Source organism: Camelus dromedarius, chromosome 36 (assembly GCF_036321535.1).
Source record: "Camelus dromedarius isolate mCamDro1 chromosome 36, mCamDro1.pat, whole genome shotgun sequence".
Lineage (NCBI taxonomy): Eukaryota > Metazoa > Chordata > Mammalia > Artiodactyla > Camelidae > Camelus > Camelus dromedarius.
This window is the reverse complement of record NC_087471.1, coordinates 8,818,118-8,839,763: the sequence shown is the minus strand read 5'-3', so window position 1 is coordinate 8,839,763 and position 21,646 is coordinate 8,818,118. Positions and strand designations below refer to the sequence as shown.

Here is a 21,646-nt window from a genome sequence, read left to right as displayed (position 1 = left end):
TTGGAGTTTGAGGTTGGCAGTATGAGTAACTGTGTGATACAGCTGCCCAACAAAAGCTATTGCAATCAAGGTCATGTTAATAGAGGTGCAAGTGTGTAGAATAAAGGAGGTGACGGTACAGTCTAGCTCCATGTAAATTAGACAACTCCACAATTCCTCAGTGTTTGTCTTTTTTTTTCTTTTCAGCTCTTTATTTTGAAAAATATTTTAAACCTACAGAGAAGTTAGAAACATTGTATCTATCGTGAGCACCCATATACCCTTCATCTTGAACCATCAACCATTAACATTTTGCTACATTCTCTTTCTCTCTCCTGCTTTCTCTCTCTTTCTGCCTCTGTCTCTCAATCTCCCTCCCATTTACTACCATTGTTATTGCTATCTTTTTTTGGTGGTGTAACCATTTGAAAGCAAGTTGTAAACTTCACCCCTAAATTTCCAAGAACAAGGAAATTCTCTTATATCACTACTCAGAGTTTTTAAATTCAGAAAATTTAAAGTTGGTATAATACAGTCATAAATATACAGTCCATAATTAACTTTCTTCAATTGCTCTAGTAATATCCTTTATAGCACATTTTTTTTTTACCTGCTGCAGGATCCAAGCCAGGATCACCCATTTAGTTATCACATCTCTTTAGTCTTTTAGTTTTCTTTTATCTAGAATAACTCCTAGCCATTCATTGTGTTTCATGACAACGATGTTTTTGAAGAACACAGGTCTGTTGCTTGGCATAATGACACTCAATTTGAGTTTGACTGTTTCCCCGTGATTAAATAAGAGTCAAACATTCTTGGCAGAAATATTTTGTAAATCCTGCTCAGTGAATCATATTGGGGGCAGCTTATGTCATTTTGTTCCTTTATTGATGATGGTTAATTTAATCCCTTGGTTGAGGTCTTTAACTACTGTGAAGGGACCTTTTATTTCCTTTCTAATTAAGAAGTGACCTGTGGGAGACACTTTGATACTGTGTAGATATACTGTTTTCCAACCATCTTCCACCCAGTGATTTTATCATCCACTGATGATTCTTGCCTGAATCAGTTATTACAAAGCTGATCATAAAATGGTGTTTCTTTTTTTCTAGCCCACCTTAGTGCTATTTTCCTTTCTGGGCACTAGAGTTATAGATAGACGTAGACACTGGTGCTGAAGTCAGCTTCAATTACCTGCATCTTTTCCCAACTCTGAATTTGTGATGTCACGTCCGTCAGTAGCTCGGTGTTGGCCATAGCGGGATTATTTACACCTCAGAAACTGGCAAGCGCTCCAAAGTAGGATTTCTGTTTGTCCCCTGGAGAACCAGCTCAGCATTTGTCACTAGATGCAGACAAACTGAAACACAGTCAAAGAAGGATTGTGGTAGTGAAGGGCTTTGAAACCTTAAGGAAAGGGGGTCCTTCTTCAAATAATTAAATGACCACCTCGTGGTGAATCTTTGTTTTTTAGGGGGAACCTGTTAACCCCCCACCCGCTCTCCCACATGGTGCTTTAGCCCGAGCCTTTGAAGGACTCATCACCAGCCTCACCCCACGCCTTCCTGTGGGGAACTGAAGGGTGTGGCCGGGGAGGCAGAGGCAGCGGGCACCTTGGGGAGGGGGAGGGGCGCTTCTCACTCTGGTCCTAGAGGAAACAACGTGGATGCAGAAGGATGCGAGGTGCAGAGGACATAGAGTTCCTGGCTTTCGTGCTTTCATATCCCTGGTAAAGCCGGCGCAGAGTCACTTCTAAGAATGAGGGATGAAGCAGGCTTGGGTGTTAAGGAGCATAAAGAAAGTTTTGAACAGTGGCTTTTTTTCCCAGCCTACAAACCACTCCAGGCAGCGCAACTCCATGTATATTCAACGAGCACGAGAACGGGCCAGGTCAGCGCAATTCTTCAGCAGTGCTATGCGGTCCAAGAGGCACATCGAGGAAAGGAGTTGGATGCAGCTGCCCAGGGTCCATCACCGATGAGTACAAAGTAGGAAAACTCCCCCAGGGCTGGGGCCTTGGAAAGCAGCTCTGAATCCAAGCACAGCAGTGATTCAGGCGTGGCCAGAGGCGGGCTCATGGAGGAGGCCAGGTTACCAGAGCCAAGCTGCCCGTTGAAGACAGTGGCAGGTCCCCTCTTGGGGGGAAAGCTGACAAGCTTAGAGGTCATGGTAGAAAAGAGTCAGTGTTTGAGCCTCTTTGGGAAGTACTAAATGATTACCAGATCCGAGGTGGGGTAGTGTGGGGGTCCTGACTGTCTTCACCCCCAGTGACCCCGGAGGGTGAACTGCTGTGTGTTCAGGTCGCCAGAAAGTCACAAACACGAGGAAAATGAGGAGTAACATGTGTGTGAGGCTGTCTCAAGGCCCCGCTGTCACTGGCTTGTGGGAAAGCCATTTTTTTCTCACTGCCCTCACTTCTTCCTCTAATATAAATGGGGATTAAATGCTGGTCAAGAGTACAAAATCAGATAAGGTACGTAACAGTGCTTTGTGAATGTAACGCTCTGTATGACTGCTTGATGTTCCATTATGAATATTAATGCAAATGAATATGATAATCAATGAAAGAAGGGAGTGTAGGCTACTCTAATACCAAGAGTTTGAATTTGAATAGGGCTTCACAGTAGTTAAAGGGGGTTTCTTCCCATGCGCTTGATTTTCTCAAGTGAGATGACATTTCCGTAAAACATGGAACACAGCGCCTGGCCCACAGGACCTGCTCAATTAGAGTCCACTCTTTCCTTCAGTCCTCACAGCCGCCCGCCTGAGATAGATATTGTTAATTCTATTTTTAGATGAAAAGGGAGAGACTCAGAATGATGAATTTCCTTGTCCAAAGCAGTGAGTTAAGTGATGGGCAGGATTCTAAACCAGACCTTTGGATTCCAACTTCTAAGGCAGTTCCTTCCTTTGTAATCTGTGTGGAACGACCCACCCAATTTTCAGAGTCTCTGAAATTCTAAAATCCACTTCCTTTATATAATCTTCTACACTTCACATCAAGATGCCAATTTTTAAGGATTGTAAACATGAGATTCATGCAATGTTTTTTTTTATTACAATGTTAAAAGTTGTCATTAAATTTTTCCCCATTTGTAGAAAAGGCTTTGAACTCACATAATACCATCTCATGATTGGTGATTGTCACTGGCACAATTTTAGATGACTCTTTTGCAATACTAAATATTGTTGCAATACTAAAGATATCCAGTCTAATAATGCAGGATACTCTGGGGACCAATTAACACATTGAAGTAATGCTTGCTCTTGGTGTAATTGTTTTTAATTGGAAAAACTCTCCCTGTTTGGGTGAAGATTCTTATGCATTATTGTCAATGATGATTCACATGGATGGGTGGACGGATGGATGGATGGTTGGATGGATAGATGAACAGGTAGGTGGATACCTAATTCTGGTTTCCAGGACAGCAGTGTAGTATAGTAGAAAGGGATGTGAACTGGGTTTCAGGAAATATGAGCACTAGCCCTGTTTCTGCCACCAACTATTAGGTGACCTGGGACATTTCATATCACCCTTCTGAGCCTTCATTTCCTCATCTGAAAATGAAAAGTAAATGATTATTAAGATCACTTTCAGCTCAGAGCACCCATGATCTAAGTGCCCCATCAGTCTGATTTCTGAAATACAAAGATATAACAGATTTGACACATTGGCTGCAAACCTCGTGTTCTGAAAGAGGAAATCTGATAAGTGCTGAGATTGCTGGCAAGTCTGGCCCAGATTCCTTACATGCTTATTAGTGAGAAGAATTCCCAACCTCCTTAAAATGCTTTATGACAGGCTCAACAAGTGAAGAAAGATGGGTCTGAAAAAATCTGCCAATAGGAGAGCTCACACCACTCCAAACGAAGCCACGTGGAAACCCTAGGGGACCGATACTGAGCCGTTTGAAAACAAGCACTTATGGAACAAATTGTCCAGAAAGATAGAAGCAGAGAAACACGTTCGCTGCCCTCACTGATTTCAGATTATGGCCTCTTGTGACTGTGGCCCGGGGGCAGGCTGGAGAGATGGAGGGGGCCCCTCTAACCTGCTGGAGCCAGAGGGATGGGACCATGCAGTGGGTAGAGCAGAAAATCAAGTAGTCTGGGGTTTAAACCTGGATTTGCCTTCCACTAGCTAGTAGTGTTTTCTTGAATAAGCCACTCGATCTCTTCAAGTTTCATCTGTAAAACTGGGCATGTAAACATGTCCTGTATTCTTTTATGAAATAGTCAGGAAGGTGTGGCCACAAGAGGAGGCAGAGGATCAGGCAAAGTTGATTGGACTTACAAGTCCCAGAGACTAGGGGGCAGGCACACCACGCAGGGCCACGTGGGGAAGCACCAGGGGTGGCAGGAGGCAGAAGACAGGAGTGAGGGCAACAAACGGTTAGGCCACGGCCTTTATTGAGGTTTCTGTGAGAAAGACAAGGCAGGGCAGGTAAGCAATTTAGGACTAGCTAGTTTGAATAATTTTGGTGGACTTTGGCCTATGGGAGTTGTCTGTAGTTGCCCGGCACGTGGCCCTGGGATCATTATGATAGAGGAACATTGCCTCTTGGGATCAGATAGAGGAAGCATGGCTCCAGGCTGGACAGCAAAGGCAGACTCTTGGCTGAGCCCTTTGCCATCTCTAAGAATTGGCTAGCTTCAGGAGGGGCATCTCTCCCAGCCAACATCATAATACACAGAAAATAATTGTATATACAGGCATACCTCAGAGATCATGTGGGCTCGGGTCCGACCACCACAATAAAATGAATATTGCAATAAAGTGAGTCACACGAATTGTTTGGTTTCCCAGTGCATATTAAAGTTATGTTTACACTATACTGTAGCCTGTGAAGTGTGCAATAACACTATGTCTAAGAAAACAATACATACACCTTCATTTAAAAACATTTAATGGCCAAAAATGCTAACCATCATCTGAGCCTTTAGAAAGTCATAATCTTTTTGCTGGTAGGGGGTTTGAAATATTGCAAGAATTACCAAAAAGTGGCACAGAGACACGAAGTGAATAACGGCTATTGGGGAAATGGCAGTGACAGACTTGCTCAATGCAGAGTTGCCACAAATCTTGAATTCGTAAAGAACACAGTGTCTGTGACGTGTAATGATACAAAGTCTGCCTGAATACACACACTCACATACACTACAGATCATATCTTGTCTATGAAGCTGGACATATGAATGACAACCTCAGAGGATCACACGAGATAAAATACATGACAACACGCAGCCCAGTGCCTGGTATTAAGTAGACTATCATTAACATTCATTTTCCCTCAAACTACAATTTGAAAGGACAAGTGCACCCCAATGTTCATAGCAGCACTATTTACAATAGCCAAGACATGGGAGCAACCTAAATGTCCACCGACAGATGACTGGGTAAAGAAGATGTGGTATATGCATACAATGGAATACTACTTAGCTATAAAAAAGAATGTAATAATGCCATTTGCAGCAACATGGATGCACCTAGAGATTATCATATTAGGTAAAGTAAATCAGACAGAGAAAGACAAGTATCATATGATATCACTTATATGTGGAATCTAAAAAAAGATGCAAATTTTATTTGCAAACTAGAAATAGACCCATGGACATAGAAAACAAACTATGGTTATCAAAGGGGAGGTGGGGGGAGGGATAAATTAGGAGTTTGAGATCACCAAACCTCAAACAGAACGCTTAGCTTTCTTCCCCCCAAACCCACTGCGTCCCACCCCCACCTCCTTGGCACACCTGCCTTGCTGGCAGTGAGGTGCCTGATATATTTGGGGAAGATCCCCTGTCTGGTATTCATATCTGGAGTACCTTGACTTAACCGGCACTTTACTGTCTTTTTCAGGAACAAAAAAGACAATCACAGAGGAGGGAGCCAGCTCGGGGCCAGGGTGTGGGTGCAGAAGCTGCAGATGTGTGTGTGTGAACACCTAGTCCAGGGCACGGCCTGAGGCAGACACTAATACATTAATCCTATGTTATGACAAATTGCACACATTCATTAGTATTCAGCAATTAAGACTGAATCAGAATCTGAATTAGAATCCATGATTCCTGCCCAGTCTGACTCCGGCCTGGGGATATGACGGGGAGCTCACTACCTTAAAAGCTTCTTCCATGTTTGTGTGTCTCTGTTGAAACATTTCTTTTGTGCCTTCCACCCTTTCAGCAGTGTCACCAAGGGCGCTCTGGAACCAAACTGCCTGAGCCCAAAGTCAGTCTCCGCCACCCACGGCTGTGTGACCTTGTGAGTTACCCAACCTCCGCGCGCCTCAGTTTCCTCGTTTGGAATAAGAGGATAGTAGTGGTACTTATCTCACCAGCTGTTATGAGATGAAGGGTATTATTATGGGAAGCACTTGCAACAGTGCCTGGCACATTGAAAGCACTCAGGAAGTGCCGGCTATGACTGTTGCTCCAGGATTTATTTCCCCCATTGTGAAAGTATAAATATTGAAGAATAGTTAAAGCACATTAAAAGTAAAGACAGCAGGCAGAGAGATAAATGGACTATTTGCATAAACATGAATTAAGAGAGTCACACTCAAGGAAGATTTGTTCCCTATTGAGGACAGCAAACATCTGGAAGGAATTAAATGGGAGATGAGCTGGGAGGTGGGGTGGGTAGTGTGAGCTCAGAACACACTGTGACTACGGGAAGGAGATAATTCATTTCTGGGGTGGGTAAGTCGTCCCCAAAGCGGGAGGCTGCTCTGTGCTTCTACAGCATGATTGGCTCCCCAAAGAGTATTTATCCCTCCAAATAATTTCGTTCTGACTAGCCTGGGTACTACAATGCCTTTATCTTTCCTTTGAGTTAATGCATTGCTTAGGCCACTTCTCAGATGCAAATGCACTAACATAAAAAAATGACAAGGTACCTACCTATTGTATCTGTGAAATTAACAATATGAAAATTGTAACACTCAGTGCACTGAGGTTTCACTGAAACTGGCACATTAAAAAATCTGTAATGTACATATAAATAGGTATAACTTTTTGGGAAGCGATTTGGCTGGAACTGTTTTTCATTGTATGATTGCCTTTACGTAAACTAGGAAATGCAAGACTATCATTACAGATTGCTTGGGGACAAGGTGTCAGTATTGGCAGGGAAGTTTTGAGGGAGGATTCACTAAGATCCAGGAGAAAATTGGGGTGGTGGTGATAATGGATATGCCCAATATCTTGATAGTAGTGATGCTTCACAGGCTGGAATTTTTAAGAGTCATAAAAATGTCTATACCTTTTGATCAACTAATCCAACTTCTGGGAATTTATTGGTAGGAAATTTTGCAAAAGTAGGAGAGACCTTTCCGCATTTCTTTTCCATGATTGAGAATGGGTAAATTACAACGCAACTCTCAGGCAGCCATCAAAAGTATAATTATAAATGGCAGTGAGAAGGAAGGGAAAATGTTTATGAAATAATTATATTAGGTTTTAAAAACCCAGAAATCAAACTGTTGAAGACTGATTATGCATATGGACGGAACTAGACGAAGAAAAGGGAAAGAAAACCAGTGTGCTTTGTTGGAGGGCATGCGATTGTGGAAGAATTTTCTTCTTTCTTTTATTTGGATTTATGTTAAAATTGGTTGTGCAATGAACAATAACAAAAGACATAAATGAGCTCTGTGAGAGGCAGTAGCTGACTGTCAGCCTTTACCATATGGGCCAAAAAAAATTTTTTTTTAATTAAAACATTTTTCTTTTACATGGAGGTACTGGTGATTGAATCCAGGACCTCGTGCATGCTAAGCATGTGCTCTACCACTGAGCTACACCCTCCCCCAATATGGGCAAGTTTCAGTCCAGTTTTCTGGACAGAGAGAAGGGGCCTTAGGGCTGGTAGTTCTGAAAGGAGGGGGCTGATGGGCAAGGGCACAGGGCACCAGTCGGAATGGGGGACCCCCTGGCAGAGAGGGGGAGTAAGGGAAATTGCCTGCTTCATGGTGTTGCCTCTGGCGGGCCTGAGCACAGGGAGCCTTAAATCAGTCCTGGGACTTTAATCAAGTAGGTTGCCCTGTGCCTCTGCGTCACTCACAGTCCCAATTTTAAAAGCAGAATTAACAACACTCATAGTGTTTTACTACTTCTGGTAAGTTGCACTGTCCCTTTGAACTCCAGGGGCACCTGGAGCAGAGACTGGCACTTTCTATTTTCCAACTGGTTTTAAAATCAAATCTGGCAGACAACTCCTGTGGTTACTGGAGTTGTGACCTGGGACTGGGACGTGGATTTATTTCCCCAGAACCTTTACAAGTATTGACAATTCTTTGGCTAACTTTCCAGGGTAGTGGAGCAGTGGATGAACCACTGAACCAGGAGTTGGGAAGCATGCCAACACGCAGATCACAAATACTCTCCTGGCCTCAGTCTCGTTATCTGTAAATTGGGGAAACTTTCCAGGAAAGACTGCCTAGACTCCAATTCTATGATGAAAGTCTGAAAAGCTCCGAAGAAGCTAAATGGGGCCTGGTTTGGGCCATATTAGTAAAAGTCTCGTGCCCAGAATGACGCTGATGACCATACTTCTACCATACTCCACACAGTCTTCCCACACTTTGGAAAAACCACACTTAGATCAAGGACCGCCCTATAAGGGGATGCTGACACCCTGAGGACGTTGCAGAAGAGGTTAGCCAGGAGGTATGGAGGCTTAGAAGCCAGTCATGAGACAGTAGATGAAGGAACTGTAGATTTTAAACCAGAAACATCCACACTAAGGATGTGATAACTGTCTTTGAGATTCTGAACTGCTATCTTGTGGGAAGAAAAAGAAGTTTTCACTAGTTTTATGTGACCCCAGAAGGCAGGATCAGTGGATAGAAACTATATGGAGGCAAATTTCAAGTCTGAACAGAATGCAGAATGTTTCAACAGTTAGAACTAACTGAAGTTAGGGAGATTGGTGTAAGCAGAGACTGGGTGACCACTGGGCAGTGCGGTTTTCTTGGAGATTGAATGCTGGGTGAAGGAGAAGTTGAGGTGGGGCTCCAAAGCCCCATCTAGTGCTGTGAGCCTCTGAATCTAGTCTGAAATGACTGATCTCCTCCACAGTGGCCACCCTAAATGCTGTGTCCTTTCAGAAGCATCAGACCCAGCACCCTTCCTACCTACCTTCCCCGCTCCCAACTCAAGGTTCTGGGAGAGAGCCATTCTATCTGAATCTTCTCATTGCTTGAACAAGTAGTGTACCAAGTTCCCTGGCTCTCTCCAGTCCAAGATTTCCAAGGCAGGATGCCCCCACCTCCTATTCTGGTTTCCATTTCTCTCGTGTGCAGAGCAGAGAGGGAGACAGCTGTGGACAGAGTACAGCAAACAGCCAGCCAGCACCCCTAGGCATCCCAGCACTAGCATTTGTAGTGTTAAAGTCTATGAGATTCCAGGAGACACCGATGCTAGATTATAATTAAGATGCACACCCACCCCTTTGTATTGTGAAATAGCTGCTTATAACCAAGAAAAGGAAACCTTTCCAAGAGGAATGGGTGGGAAGTCACTAAGATGGGCTGTTTGCCTGAGGAGGGAATTAGGGGATCTAGAAGAAGAGTCGGAGGCAGAGAAAGGAGGGTGTGGATATAAAAGTATCTGTACCTGCCCAGAGAGAATGGGACCCTGAATTCAGGAGTCTGGGAGTGAATAGTGTTGCCCAGAGCCTGCTGAGTCCGCTGCTGACGCAGTCCCGTCCGGCAGTTCTGGAGCAGACTTGCAGAAAGCACCTGGGTTCTGGAGCAAGCCCTCTGGGTTGGAGCCATCCCTCGCAGTGCTGCCTGGGGCACCTTTAACAGCTCTGGCCCTAAAAGGGGATTATAATGGTACCTCCCTCCTCATGTTGAGAGGATAACACACAATATCGTAGGGTGAGCCATGTGAAACTGCTGAGATCTGATCATTTCCAAAATACGAAAAACAAACAAATGAACACAAAACCCCGATTTCATGCAGATCCACCTCACCCAGAGATGAGGACCTGTCTGCACCTTAGTATTATCTCGCGCTCTTTTTAAAATTCCAAAGCCCAGGTCACGTCCCAGACCAATCCAACCACAATTTCTGCAGAGGGGGGATGCCTGACCAGGTGATTCTAAAGAGCAGACGGGTTCGGGGACCACCGGCGGAGCACAGTGCCGGGACCCGTTCAGGCACTCATCCGTGGCCACCTCTGCTTGACCCCTCCGTTTGTTGTTGATCGAGCACGCGCTGCCTGCCGGGCTGTGGCCGGACTTGCTTCTTGGGCTCCGGGGTCCTCCCCAGCCGCCTCATTCCCCTCCCTCCTCCCCCGCAGTGTCCAGGCCCCGGAGCTCCCCGGATGACCTGAAGGCGCTGACTCGCAACGTGAACCGGCTGAACGAGAGCTTCCGGGACTTGCAGCTGCGGCTGCTGCAGGCTCCGTTGCAGGCGGAGCTGACGGAGCAGGTGTGGAAGGCGCAGGACGCGCTGCAGAACCAGTCGGACTCGCTGCTGGCGCTGGCGGGCGCGGTGCAGCGGCTGGAGGGCGCGCTGTGGGGGCTGCAGGCGCAGGCGGCGCAGAGCGAGCAGGCGGTGGCCCTGCTGCGCGACCGCACGGGCCAGCAGAGCGACGCGGCGCAGCTGGAGCTCTACCAGCTGCAGGTGGAGAGCAACCGCAGCCAGCTGCTGCTGCGGCGCCACGCCGGCCTCCTGGACGGGCTGGCGCGCCGGGTGGGCGCCCTGGGCGAGGAGCTGGCCGACGTGGGCGGCGAGCTGCGCGGCCTCAACCACAGCCTGTCCTACGACGTGGCCCTGCACGGCACGCGGCTGCGGGACCTGCAGGTGCTGGTGAGCAACGCCAGCGAGGACGCGCGCCGCATGCGCCTCGTGCACCGGGGCCTGGAGGTGCAGCTCAAGCAGGAGCTGGCCGTGCTCAACGGCGTCACCGAGGACCTGCGCCTCAAGGACTGGGAGCACTCCATCGCGCTGCGGAACATCTCCTTGGCCAGAGGTATCCCCGCGCGCCCGGGTCCCCAGGGCCTCTTGGGGCCCCACCTGCTCAGGCCTTCTTCCTGCACCTACCTCCCCGAGCTGACTTGCCCTCGCGAGTCCGTTCCCCGTTTCTTAAGTCTTGCCCTAGGGCCCCTGGAATGTTCTGCTAAATGGACTCCGTCCATTTCCAGTTCTGCGCAGGGTAAACCTCCTCCCTGCACCACCCACCTCCCCCCCACCCCTCACCCCAGACAGCGCACTCAGTGTCCACATCCCGAGGCTTGAGAATGGCCCAGGGTGGCTCATGGGAGGCGAGGTCATCCGAGCTTGGATGTGCCGGCGGGAGCCTCCAAGACTGTGGGGCCGGGGAGGAATGCGGGGCTCAGGCCGAGACCTGGGAGGCGCTCCCCCCGTGTCACGGTGCTTCACTGCTGTTCCATGATGTTCCAGTGGCTAGAGCTATGAAATGTTAGAGAATTCCAAATTTGAACGTGGCCTTCCAGGCTCTTATAAAGCTATATTCATTCAGGCAGAAGAACGCATTTTACTTTATTTAACAGTTAGTTAGCTTTATTTGTAATTATTTAAAACAACGGCAAAAATCATGGGCCTCTATTTGGAATCTTGCTCGGGGTCCACGAATGTTAGCGCCTTTACAGCCAATCTCCCTCCCTCTCCTCCACCCCTGACTGACTGCTCCCTCCTCCGGTTCCCCTCTTCCTTCCTGCTACTACCTGCCCTGCACATCACTGTCAGAGGCACAGTTCATCAAATGCACTTTTCCTCCATGGCTCCCTGAGGTCTGCCTGATTCATCAAAAATTCCTCAACCTGATGGTGGACAATGATAATACCATTCTGAACACTAACTATGTCAGGTACCATGCCAAGTGTATCTCATATGATGTCTTTTAAAAACAACAGTGGCTGCACTGAGATTCCGGCGGCTGCTCGGTCGCAGGCTGGGAGATGATGGGGCCAGGACGTGGACCGCAGCTTTTCTGATCCCAGAGCTGATGTGCGTTCCCCTGCACACCTGGCCCCAGCCTGTCTCTCCTGCCTTCTCCTCCAGCTGTTCCCCTGGACCAGAGGTTGCAAACAGAACTGTCTGCCGGGGCCAGTGGAGCAGACAGTGAGGGAGAAGTTGGGGTGGAGCTCCAATGCCACCTGAGTAAAGTGACTTTGGTGTCAGAGGAGTAGTTGGGGCTATGGCTGGTCCAGCCTATTTTGGTCTGGCATTGACAGTCTTCCCGTTTTTTTCCAGAGAAACCAGAAACATGGAACGTTCTAGAAATTTTTAACTGTTTAACTCTGTGGGCCAAGTAGAACACATCTGTGGGTCATAGACTGCAAGCTTTCACCCTCTGCCCTGTGTGAAGCATCCAGTCCAATGGGTCAGGCCTTATCACTGCCTCAGGGACACAGCTTGCCTTTCCCACTGCCTTCGCTTTCCTCCAGCTGTTCCTCGCACTGCAGTGTCTCCTTCTGCCTCCTTGTCATCCAAACCCCACTGATCCTTCCGACCTCACTCCAGCCTACCTCCTCCATGAAACTGCTGGCCTCTCCGGCTCACTGACGTCTCCCTCCTCTGAGCAGCACAGTAGTGATGGAAGCTTCTATTTGTATAGAACTTTCCAGAGTGCTTTGGGTACATTTTTGTTTGTTTGTTTTAAAGTGGGTCTCCCTTGCCAGCTGTGAGCTTGGTTGAAGGCAGGTTTCACTATTGAGGGAGGGTAGGAGTCCTGCAGAAAAGCCTCTGAGGCTCCAGGAGGAAGTACCTGGCTCACTCAAGGCCACACACCTGGAAATGATCCAACCCCAGACTTTTGTTTCCCACCGCTTTAATAAGGTACGAGTTACATGCTGTCAGATTCACCATTTCCGTGTGCAATTCAGTGACCAGGCCAGGACTTTCAACCCAGTGCTCATGCTCCCACAGCACGGCCCACCCACCCTCGTCTCTTCGGCCCACGTTCCCCAGCGCCCGGCTGTGACTGGAACCCAGCGAATGTTTATGGAACAGCTCTTAAATCTTGACCCTGTGCAACCAGAGGATCGGTTTGGTCCTGGGTCACTTTGGGTTTCGTGTCTCAGAGATCAAAGGGGGGCAGGAGGTAGCATTTCTTCTTCTCAACTCACACCCCCGGGGTCTTAGCTTGTCTGGTCTTTTCTTTTCCTTGACCTCCCCAGTCTGTTCAGTACTTACTCATGATAGCAGCGACACTGACTCATAACCTGTGAGCCAGACATTTTGTCGACATTAATTCTCTTAAGTAGACATTAAAGACTGCTAATCCTACATCCTGCAAAACGGTATTATTGAACCCATTTTATAGTTGAGAAATTTTAATAACTTTCCCAGTATTTATTACGCAGTTAGTAAGTGGCAAAGCCGAGGTCCAAAGTGGGTCTTTCTGGCTCAGAAACCATGTTTTTGTCACTGACTGTGGTGCTTTCCAGGGTGGAGAGAGACCAGCTCTGAGCCCTGAAGCCAGGAAGGAGCATGATCCTTTGGGGCCTTTCCTATATTTGGGGGGTAGTTCCTGCCAGGCACACCCTCTCCCTTCCTTTTCCAGTCAACAGACATCACCATGCTTCCTGCTGGGGCAGCGAACATGTCACATCATGGCTCTTTAATTTTCGAGTTTGCTCTCCTTGGCTCAAGCTGAAACTGCTCTGTGTCATGCATTCGCCAAGGTTCTTCTGGTGGAATCCTCCAAACAGTCCTTCTTTGGTTCTGGAACTATGTTTCATACTCGGTCCCCTTGAACTGAAGTTTTATCTCAGTTCTGCCTGCTAGTCTTCAAGCTTTGCCTTCTTAATGGGCTGCTGGCTCTTCAGAGACAAATCCACTCAGCCCCTGTAGCTCGCAGGACCACAACTGCGGCGGGCAGCTCCCTGTCCCACCTTCCTTGCTCAAGGTCGCCAGGGTCCCAGTTGGTACGATTAAAGAGAATTCTGCTTCTTTGCAAATCTGAATGTAGTTACCATTCAGCTTTAAGGACACGAAACTCTACCCCAGCTTTTGGAGAGGGAATGTTTTCCAGGATAAGCTTTGGTCCATTTCTATCCTGCTGTCTGTGTGGCCTTTCTGCACTAGTTTTGTACGGTTCTTCTCTTAGATTTTAAACACACACACACACACACACACACACTTTGCCCTTTCCTGGTTCAGAATCCACAAATACTCCACTATGTGTATTTTTCACATATGAGCTTGTTTATGTTATTCTTGAGCTTGACCCCAAATGGTTTCATTCTCTCACTTTGTTATGCAGTTTTCTATAAATTTTGTCTCCGGTTTGTCTTTTGTGTACATTCACAGCGGTGCTGTCTGTTTTCTGCCTTGGATTTTCAGCCTTTATCTGGTCTGTTGAGATCTCTCTGTGGCTCTGAAAGAAGCAGAGAGCTTAGGTGTCCAGAGAGGGGATGCATCCCAGGAGGGGAAGAAGTGCGAGCAAAGGCCCGAAGGCAAGGCTGTCCAGCCCTATGTAGAGGCTCTGTTTGCTAGATGGGTGTTTCATAAACTCATAGAAGGTTAGGGTGACAATAGGGGTCTGAAATCCTCTAGTCCACTCCCCTTGTTTTGTAGTTGAGGACCTTGAGGCTCAGAGAGGGGAAGTGACTTGCGTACATCAAATCCCCAGCCAGTGGCCCAGCTGGACTAGAAGATCCATCTCTCAATTTATGAAAGCAAGTTGGCAAAGCAAACTCACCTATAGGCTGTTTTTTCTAGGAAAAAAACCCCACCATCTAGTAGAGAGTCTTGTTCAACAAATGTTCATAAAGTGGATGGGCCTCGGGTCCCAGGCTGGCCTCTGGTGCTTGGGGCGTGCTGGAGGTGTTGGGAGTCTCTGTGAGGGGAGCAGCCTGTAGGTGGTGTTTCTGCCCCACTAGGGACTAGGGTGGGTTGTGTGAAGCTCTGTCATTTCACCTTCCACATCTGACTGCTGGGACAGGAGAGGAGCATGTGCTGTGGAAATTAGCAGTTGCTCCCAGCGTTGCCTGCCAGCCCTTTGCAGGAGGCTCAGAGGAAAGCTGGCCTTGCAGGCTGGAGCCGTGGCCCCGTGCACACGCTCGGGTAGTGGAGAGGGTGCCCAGAATGAAGGCAGTGAGTTTGAGACAATTGTCAACGTAACAGCACTGAGAATCCAGAGGCCCAGGGACATCCGATGATGCAAAGGGAACAATGATTTGAGGTACGCCTCTTCCAGCAGCTGTCCTGGATTAGCCTGGTTCTACAGTGGGGGTTACGATTTTGGTCACTGTTTTGTCCGCTGCATTAGCTGTCATGATAATTTGTTCTTGGCAGATCACTGCCCAGATTACAGCATACACAAGTGCCCCACCCCATCTCCCATTCCAGGATCCGGGAAGGGAGAATGGATTTCTTTCCCTTCCCCATTGGCTGGTCCCCAGAAGAATCCTGGTGTTTTTTCCAAAGGCTCAGTCCCATATCCTTTGTTCTGCTCTTGAGATGCATCCAGCTGGAGCGGCTTAGGGCAGCCCGGCGAGGGCAGAACTGCCCTGGGGGCAGCGTGGGGGGTGGGCTAGACTGGTGGACAGGATCCGAGAAGGATGCAGGCACTGGGCAAGAAGGTTCCCGCACCACTCCTCCCACTCCCCCCACTTCCCATGCCCCACCCCTACCCTGTGGGGGGCGGGCGGGAGAGAGGAGCCAGCACCCAGGACTGGAGGCACCATGGAGGGGGCTCTGGGCTCTTTCCGCGATTGAGAAGTAGACTCTGCTCCTCCTTGTCTACACAGCCTACCTCTGCCCTGGCCTGCTCCAGCGATGGAAAAGGTGACAGTGACAGTGTCAATCCTGAGTTTAAAAACTCACCCAGGGACCACTGGGACCACTGATACCATAATGGTTTCTATAGCTGACGCAAAGTCCTTCCTTGAATCTCTCCTGTGTGCTGGATGCTGTGGGAGGCCCAGGCCACAAACGGTTGAGGCTGTGAGTCTGCAGAAGAAAGGGTCAGACTGGGAACGATGTGCAGGGGCCTCCAATGGAGGGCTCTGAGTTCATTTGATTCTGATGAGACTAATCGGACAGCAACACGCACAATGGGTTGGGGAGAGAGACCAGAAACAAGGAGGTCCTTTAAAAGGCTGGGAGTGAGGCTGTGAGGATCCCGAGGGGTGTGGTGGCGGTGAGCAAGGAGGTACAGCTCGGAGTCGGGAGTCGCCTGGATGATGGCCTTGAAAGGGGTGGTGGGGGCGAGGAAAGGAAGGAGTCAAAGCAACTCCAGACTGTCAGCCTGGATTCCTGAGAAATGATAAAAAGTCAGGTCCCAAGAGCGCATTCCCTACAGGCAGCAATATGTGAAGAAGTGTTGGTCCTCAGAGCTCTAGGCAGCCTGGTCCCATGAGACTCAGGTTGGCCACATCCCAGGCTCTTCTGAGTCTGCCAGGTCAGTACCACCTAAGGATGTGAATGGAAATCAGCACCCACCTGTACTGTCCACCCGGCTTCTGCCCAGTTAATCTCTAGTATGGGTCCTCCCTTGTTATGGGTTAAGTTGTGTCCCCCTTAAAATTCACATGTTGATGTCTTAACCCACCAGCACCTCAGAATGTGACTGTATTTGGAAATAGAGCTTTTAAAAAGGGTGATTAAAGTCAGCTGAGGTCACTGTGTTGGGTCCAAATTCAATATGATTCGTGTCCTCATAAGAAAAGACAATTAGGACACAAGACACGCACAGAGGGAAGGACACGAAGACACAGGATGAACGCCGGCCACTTGTTAGTGTCTTAGAAACTATATCCACATATAGGATGCTTTTCAGGCCTGACTCTCCCAGAATGATCCAGACAAGCTTGGCTGGGCGATTTCCAGTGCAGGTTAGAATAACCATACTCAGTAATGTCAAAGTAGTTCTGACGAAGCAGTAAGAAAAGTAGGGTACAGTACTTCAATGAAAAAAAAAGAAAAGTTGGGTACAGATGGTCAGGGATGGCCTTGCCACTTAAAGGTCACCAAGCCCCTTTATAGCTGCCATGTCATTGAATTCACTTACCCCTAAATGACTGAGAAAGGAACTTCTACTCAGATTTTGTAGAACCAGGACCTGAACCCACGATCTTCCATATCCAGACTCAAACCCCGTTTTCCAAATGATCTCCATCACCTTGACCCCTCACCATCATCCTCTCTTTGCCAGAACTGCTCCTGGGAAGGGCCATATATTGAGTCACACGCACATCAGAGCAAATAGAACAAATGGAGGGCGTGGTTCACAGCATCCTTGACCTGCTCTGTTCCTGGAGCACTGGGTCCCCCAGGGGGAGGGGAAGGACAGAGAAGAGTGAAAAATGGTGAAGTGTCCTGGGGGCAGGGGGAGGGGGACAGCCCAATGCAGGGCAGAGTTCTCAGAACTTGCTCTCAGGTGCCTTTGCTGCAGCCTTGACGTGGCCAGATCGCTGGAAAGGGACTTGTCAAGCTCATTTGCTTCTGTGCTCTGTCTTTTTTTTATTGTAGAATCAGGTGTGTTGCAAACAGGTGCTGTGTCTTAGTCCTGTCATCTGAAAACCAGGGTCGGGCTGGCCAGCGTTACTGTACTTTCCTTCAGAAGAAAGAGGAGGATGACTGCAACCCCCAGTCCTCCTTAAGTGATTTGTGTAACTCGTGCATTTTGCAACTGTCGATCACTTTTTCCCCTGTTTGTGTGCCATCGAATTCTTAATCGGCTGTCAACTTTGGTTAGGGTCTGAGGACGGTGCCAACTTTTGGACTGTATCAGTACATTTTGCTCTTGGCCGCGCAGCTGTTTTGTGTGTATTAACACCCTCTGATCTCATCTCCTTATTCATTCATCAAATATTTATTGTGTGAGACATTACTGCTCTGCTGTGAATGTACATGCTTTGGTGACCTAGGGCTGCCATAAGAAAGTACCCCAAACTCAGTGGCTTAAAACAACAGAAGTTTATTCTCTCACAGTCTTGGAGGCTGGAAGTCTGAAAACCGGTGTCCACAGGGCAACACGCCCTCAAAAATCTCTAGGGGAGGATCCTTCTTGGCCTCTTTCTAATTTCTGATGTTGCCAGCGATCCTTGGCATCCTTTGCCTTGTAGGCACATCACTCCAGTCTCTGCCCCCGTCGTCACAGGCCTTCTCCCCTTGTGTCTTTCTTTTCTTATCAGGACACCAGTTGCTGGATTAGGACCCACACTAATCCGGTCTGACCTCATCTTAACTAATTACATCTGCAAAGACCCTGATTTCAAATAAAATCATATTCTGAGGTTCCAGGTGGGGAGATTGGAGGGGACCCTCTTCAACCCAGCACAACACAAATTCGGCGTTTTTCTTGGTCCTTTTTTTTCTCACCCGAAGGGGCGTAGGGTCTGGATCTTCACGGCCGGTATAGGGATGTCAAGGATGTAATCCTGTCTCAGGGAGCTGGCAGTTCTGTTATGAAAAGAACATGTGCCCCTGTGACTACAGGACAAGGCAGTGTGGCATCAAGGATGTGCGTTCGCCCGCTTTCGGCAGGGATGATGGACCGGAGAAGGTTTGGCCGAGAAGGTGGCAGTGGGCAGCCTCAGCGGTGGATCAGTGATGGGAGATTTCAGGGGGGGACACCCTGGTTCAGCAGCCTGGGAACAGCAGGCTGCAGTGCGGGAAGGTTCGGGTGCATTCTGGGAATGATGAGAGTCTAGCGTGATGAGCAAGGCGGCGTGGACAGAGCCAGACTGACCTGAGCTGAAATCACAGCTCGCTCCCTCCCTTGCTGGCTGGCTGTGTGGCCTCCACACCCCGTGTGTGGGGACTGCATCCAGTCACACGTGCTGGAATCCCTGCCGGGCTGGAGCCTCGCCTTGGAAGGAAGCCCCGAGAAGGAGCAGTTAGCAACCCCATCTTCTTCCTTCTGTCCAGGTACTCAAGCCAGAAATCCGAACACGGTCCTGGCTACCTCCCTGGCTTTGACCTATGTTCAGACAAGGTCTCTTCTACTTCCTAACAGTCACTCACCTCCCTCCCGACGGCCATGTCCCTGCTTCAGGGCTCCATCACCTCTCACCTGGGGTGCAGCCTCCTCCTTGACCTCCCCGCCTCTGCTTTCCCTCTGCTCCCATCCATTTTCCAGCACCCCAGCCCGAGCGGTCTTCCTCTGGGGCAGGTCTGATCACAGTCTTCGTGCAGGCCCCTCCTGTGGCTTCTGGTGTCTTCGGGGTCAAGTTCAACCCTAAGGCCGGACCTTCAAGACCCTCGACTTTCTCCCCCTTCTTATCATGTCATGCCCTCCAGCTTCTCATCCCGTCCTGACTCACAGGTCTCTCTTATGTTTAATTGCACGCAGGGATGGTTCTCTCTGCCTGCAACTGTCCTCTTTCACTGTCCTAGTTAAGGCTGCTCCAACAGTACCGTATACTGAGCCACATAAACAGCACAGATTTCTTCCTCACAGTTCTGGAGGCTGGACGTCTGAGATCAGGTTGGGTTCTGGTGAGAGCCTTCTTCTGGGTTTGCAGACAGCTGCCTTCTTGCTGTGTCTCCCTATGGCAGAGAAAGTGAGCGCCAGCTTGAGGAAGGGAGGGAGGGACAGGCTCTCTGGGGTCTCTTCTTACAAGGGCACTAATCCCATCACGGAGGCCCCACCCTCCCGACCTCATCTAGACCTAATCATCTCCCAAAGGCCCCACCGCCTAATACCATCACATGGGGGTCAGGGCCTCAGCACACACACTTGGTGATGGCAGTGGCAAGAGGTGGAGGGGGCGGGGCATGGACATTCAGTCCATAACACTCTCCCACTCCTCCCTTTACTTAGCCACCTTCTGTTCCTCTTGAAATTTCACTTTGGATGTTACTTCTTCCAGGAAGCCCTCCCTAATTCCCACCTCCCCCCTGTGCGCACGTGCATGCACATACACACACACACACACGAAGACTGGACTAGGTGGGGCCCTGTGTGTTTCCAAAGCATCATACTGACCCGTCCTCACTTTGGGAGGGAATTTTTGTTTCCTTTGCAGGTGACCTGTTCCAGAAAGCCATCCCCTAACCTTAGTGCTGTTTGCAACCCTTTCAGGACCACCCGGCCCCAAAGGTGATCAGGGGGATGAAGGGAAGGAAGGCGAGCCTGGAATCCCTGGATTACCTGGACTTCGAGGTAATGAGGAGGCCCCTGGGAGGGACCTGGATGTACCAGGAAGGGAAGGGGCCCCCAGTCTGTCCCTGACCCTACTTTCTCATCGGGGTCAGTGAGGCTTCCGGGAAAGTGCTCAATCTGCTCAGCTGCAAAAGCCCTGCCCTGTTAAGAGACCCAGAGGCTGTTGGTGTGACAAGAGGGTGGAGCAGGTGCTTTTGCATAGAAGGTACCAGGAGCTGAAGGAAGAGGGTGCACGCGAGGCTCACGGCTCCCTGAAGTCACTTCCCACGCCAGGAGTCAGGGTCCCTGTGACCAGGGCATCAGAAGGAGTTGGGGGTGTTCCACGATCCAGACCAACTTGTCAAGTATGCTGTGCCCCTAAGTGTGTCCTGAATCCCCAACACCTGACTCCGCAGCACCTGCTGAACCCGCCCCTGTCGGTAGATCCCTGCCCCTCTCCTGACCTCTCCATCCTGCTGCGCTCACTAGTGACAGCCCGGAAGGGCCGGTGGCTGGCGGGGAGGGTCCTTTTGGGCCTCCTGGAAACAGTATGTTCCTCTTAGACTTCTTGTCTCGGAAGTTCCCGTTCCATTACTTTGTCAAGTGTTGCACCCCAGTCTGTCCATTCTTGAGCCTTTGCTGTGAGCACCAAGCTCTAGCAGCGTATTCCTGTAATCTTCTAGGTGATGTAAGGAGGGGGAGGTATATGGGGGGAAAGAGGTCTGCTTATTTATGTCAGGAGTTATACCTCCAAACCATCCCCTTCCTAAATAAGGAGGCTGCAAACAGGAGACAGGGTAGAGGATGGTGGAGGCAGAGCCCACGGCCTGGCCTCCACTCCCAGCCTCCCCCTCTCAGTGGAGCTCTCTAAACACAGAGTTAAGTGTTCCCAGAGGCTCCCAGAGCTGTGGAACCTCTTCTTCTGCCTTAGTTTGTGACAGGCTGGGGGGGTCCCTGGGCGTATCCTGCAGGAGATTCAGAATTCCGTGGCCGCAGGGCTTCTGGGCTCCAGGAACGTTGTGTTAGGAGGGAAAACAAAGAAATGAAGCCCCTCTCTGAGGTCCTGCCACCCTTGTGGGCCGCCCCCCAGCCTCTTCCAGCCTTTTGACGTTTTCTGCAGAGGAATTATAACTGGGAGACAGATTTCTCCATGTTATGGAAAAAGGCCAAAGAAAACAGCTAACACTCAAAGCTGGAAAGAACAATTCATTAGTTAACGAGAGTGCCCTGCTTTGCAGAGATAACTGCCGGCTTAGGTCAGGCCCTGGGGTCAAGGCCCTCTCCGAGGTGAAAGCATTTGTTGACTCTGGGTCTCGCTGGCCAGGCCCCAGGCCTCGTGGCCAGGAGCCCAGGGACCTGACCACCAGCGCCCCGTTTGCTGAGCTTGCTGACTCCCTCCATCCTCTTTGGCCTCCCATCCCCTGCTCTACACTTTCCGTGTTTACAACGAGAAAGGGACTTTTTGGTTTTGTTTTTTTTTTTTTTTTGCCCAGGATGGGGAGAAATTTCATCTTCCTTCTATTCTAAGTACCAGTGAGTCCTTTTCCTCCAGCATGAGATGAAGCCAACCAACCAGGGCTGGGATCCTGCCTTCAACCC

General features: G+C 49.2%; 1 protein-coding gene across 1 annotated transcript in view; it reads left to right on the top strand.

Annotated features, from left to right (window-relative positions):
• The window catches only part of SCARA5 (scavenger receptor class A member 5), a 96,128-nt gene that overhangs the window by 42,521 nt on the left and 31,961 nt on the right, over positions 1-21,646 (top strand). The window contains exons 4-5 of the mRNA XM_010995450.3: positions 10,286-10,960; positions 19,988-20,068. Coding sequence (XP_010993752.3) covers positions 10,286-10,960; positions 19,988-20,068 — 756 coding nt within the window. The remainder of the gene's footprint in view (positions 1-10,285; positions 10,961-19,987; positions 20,069-21,646) is intronic.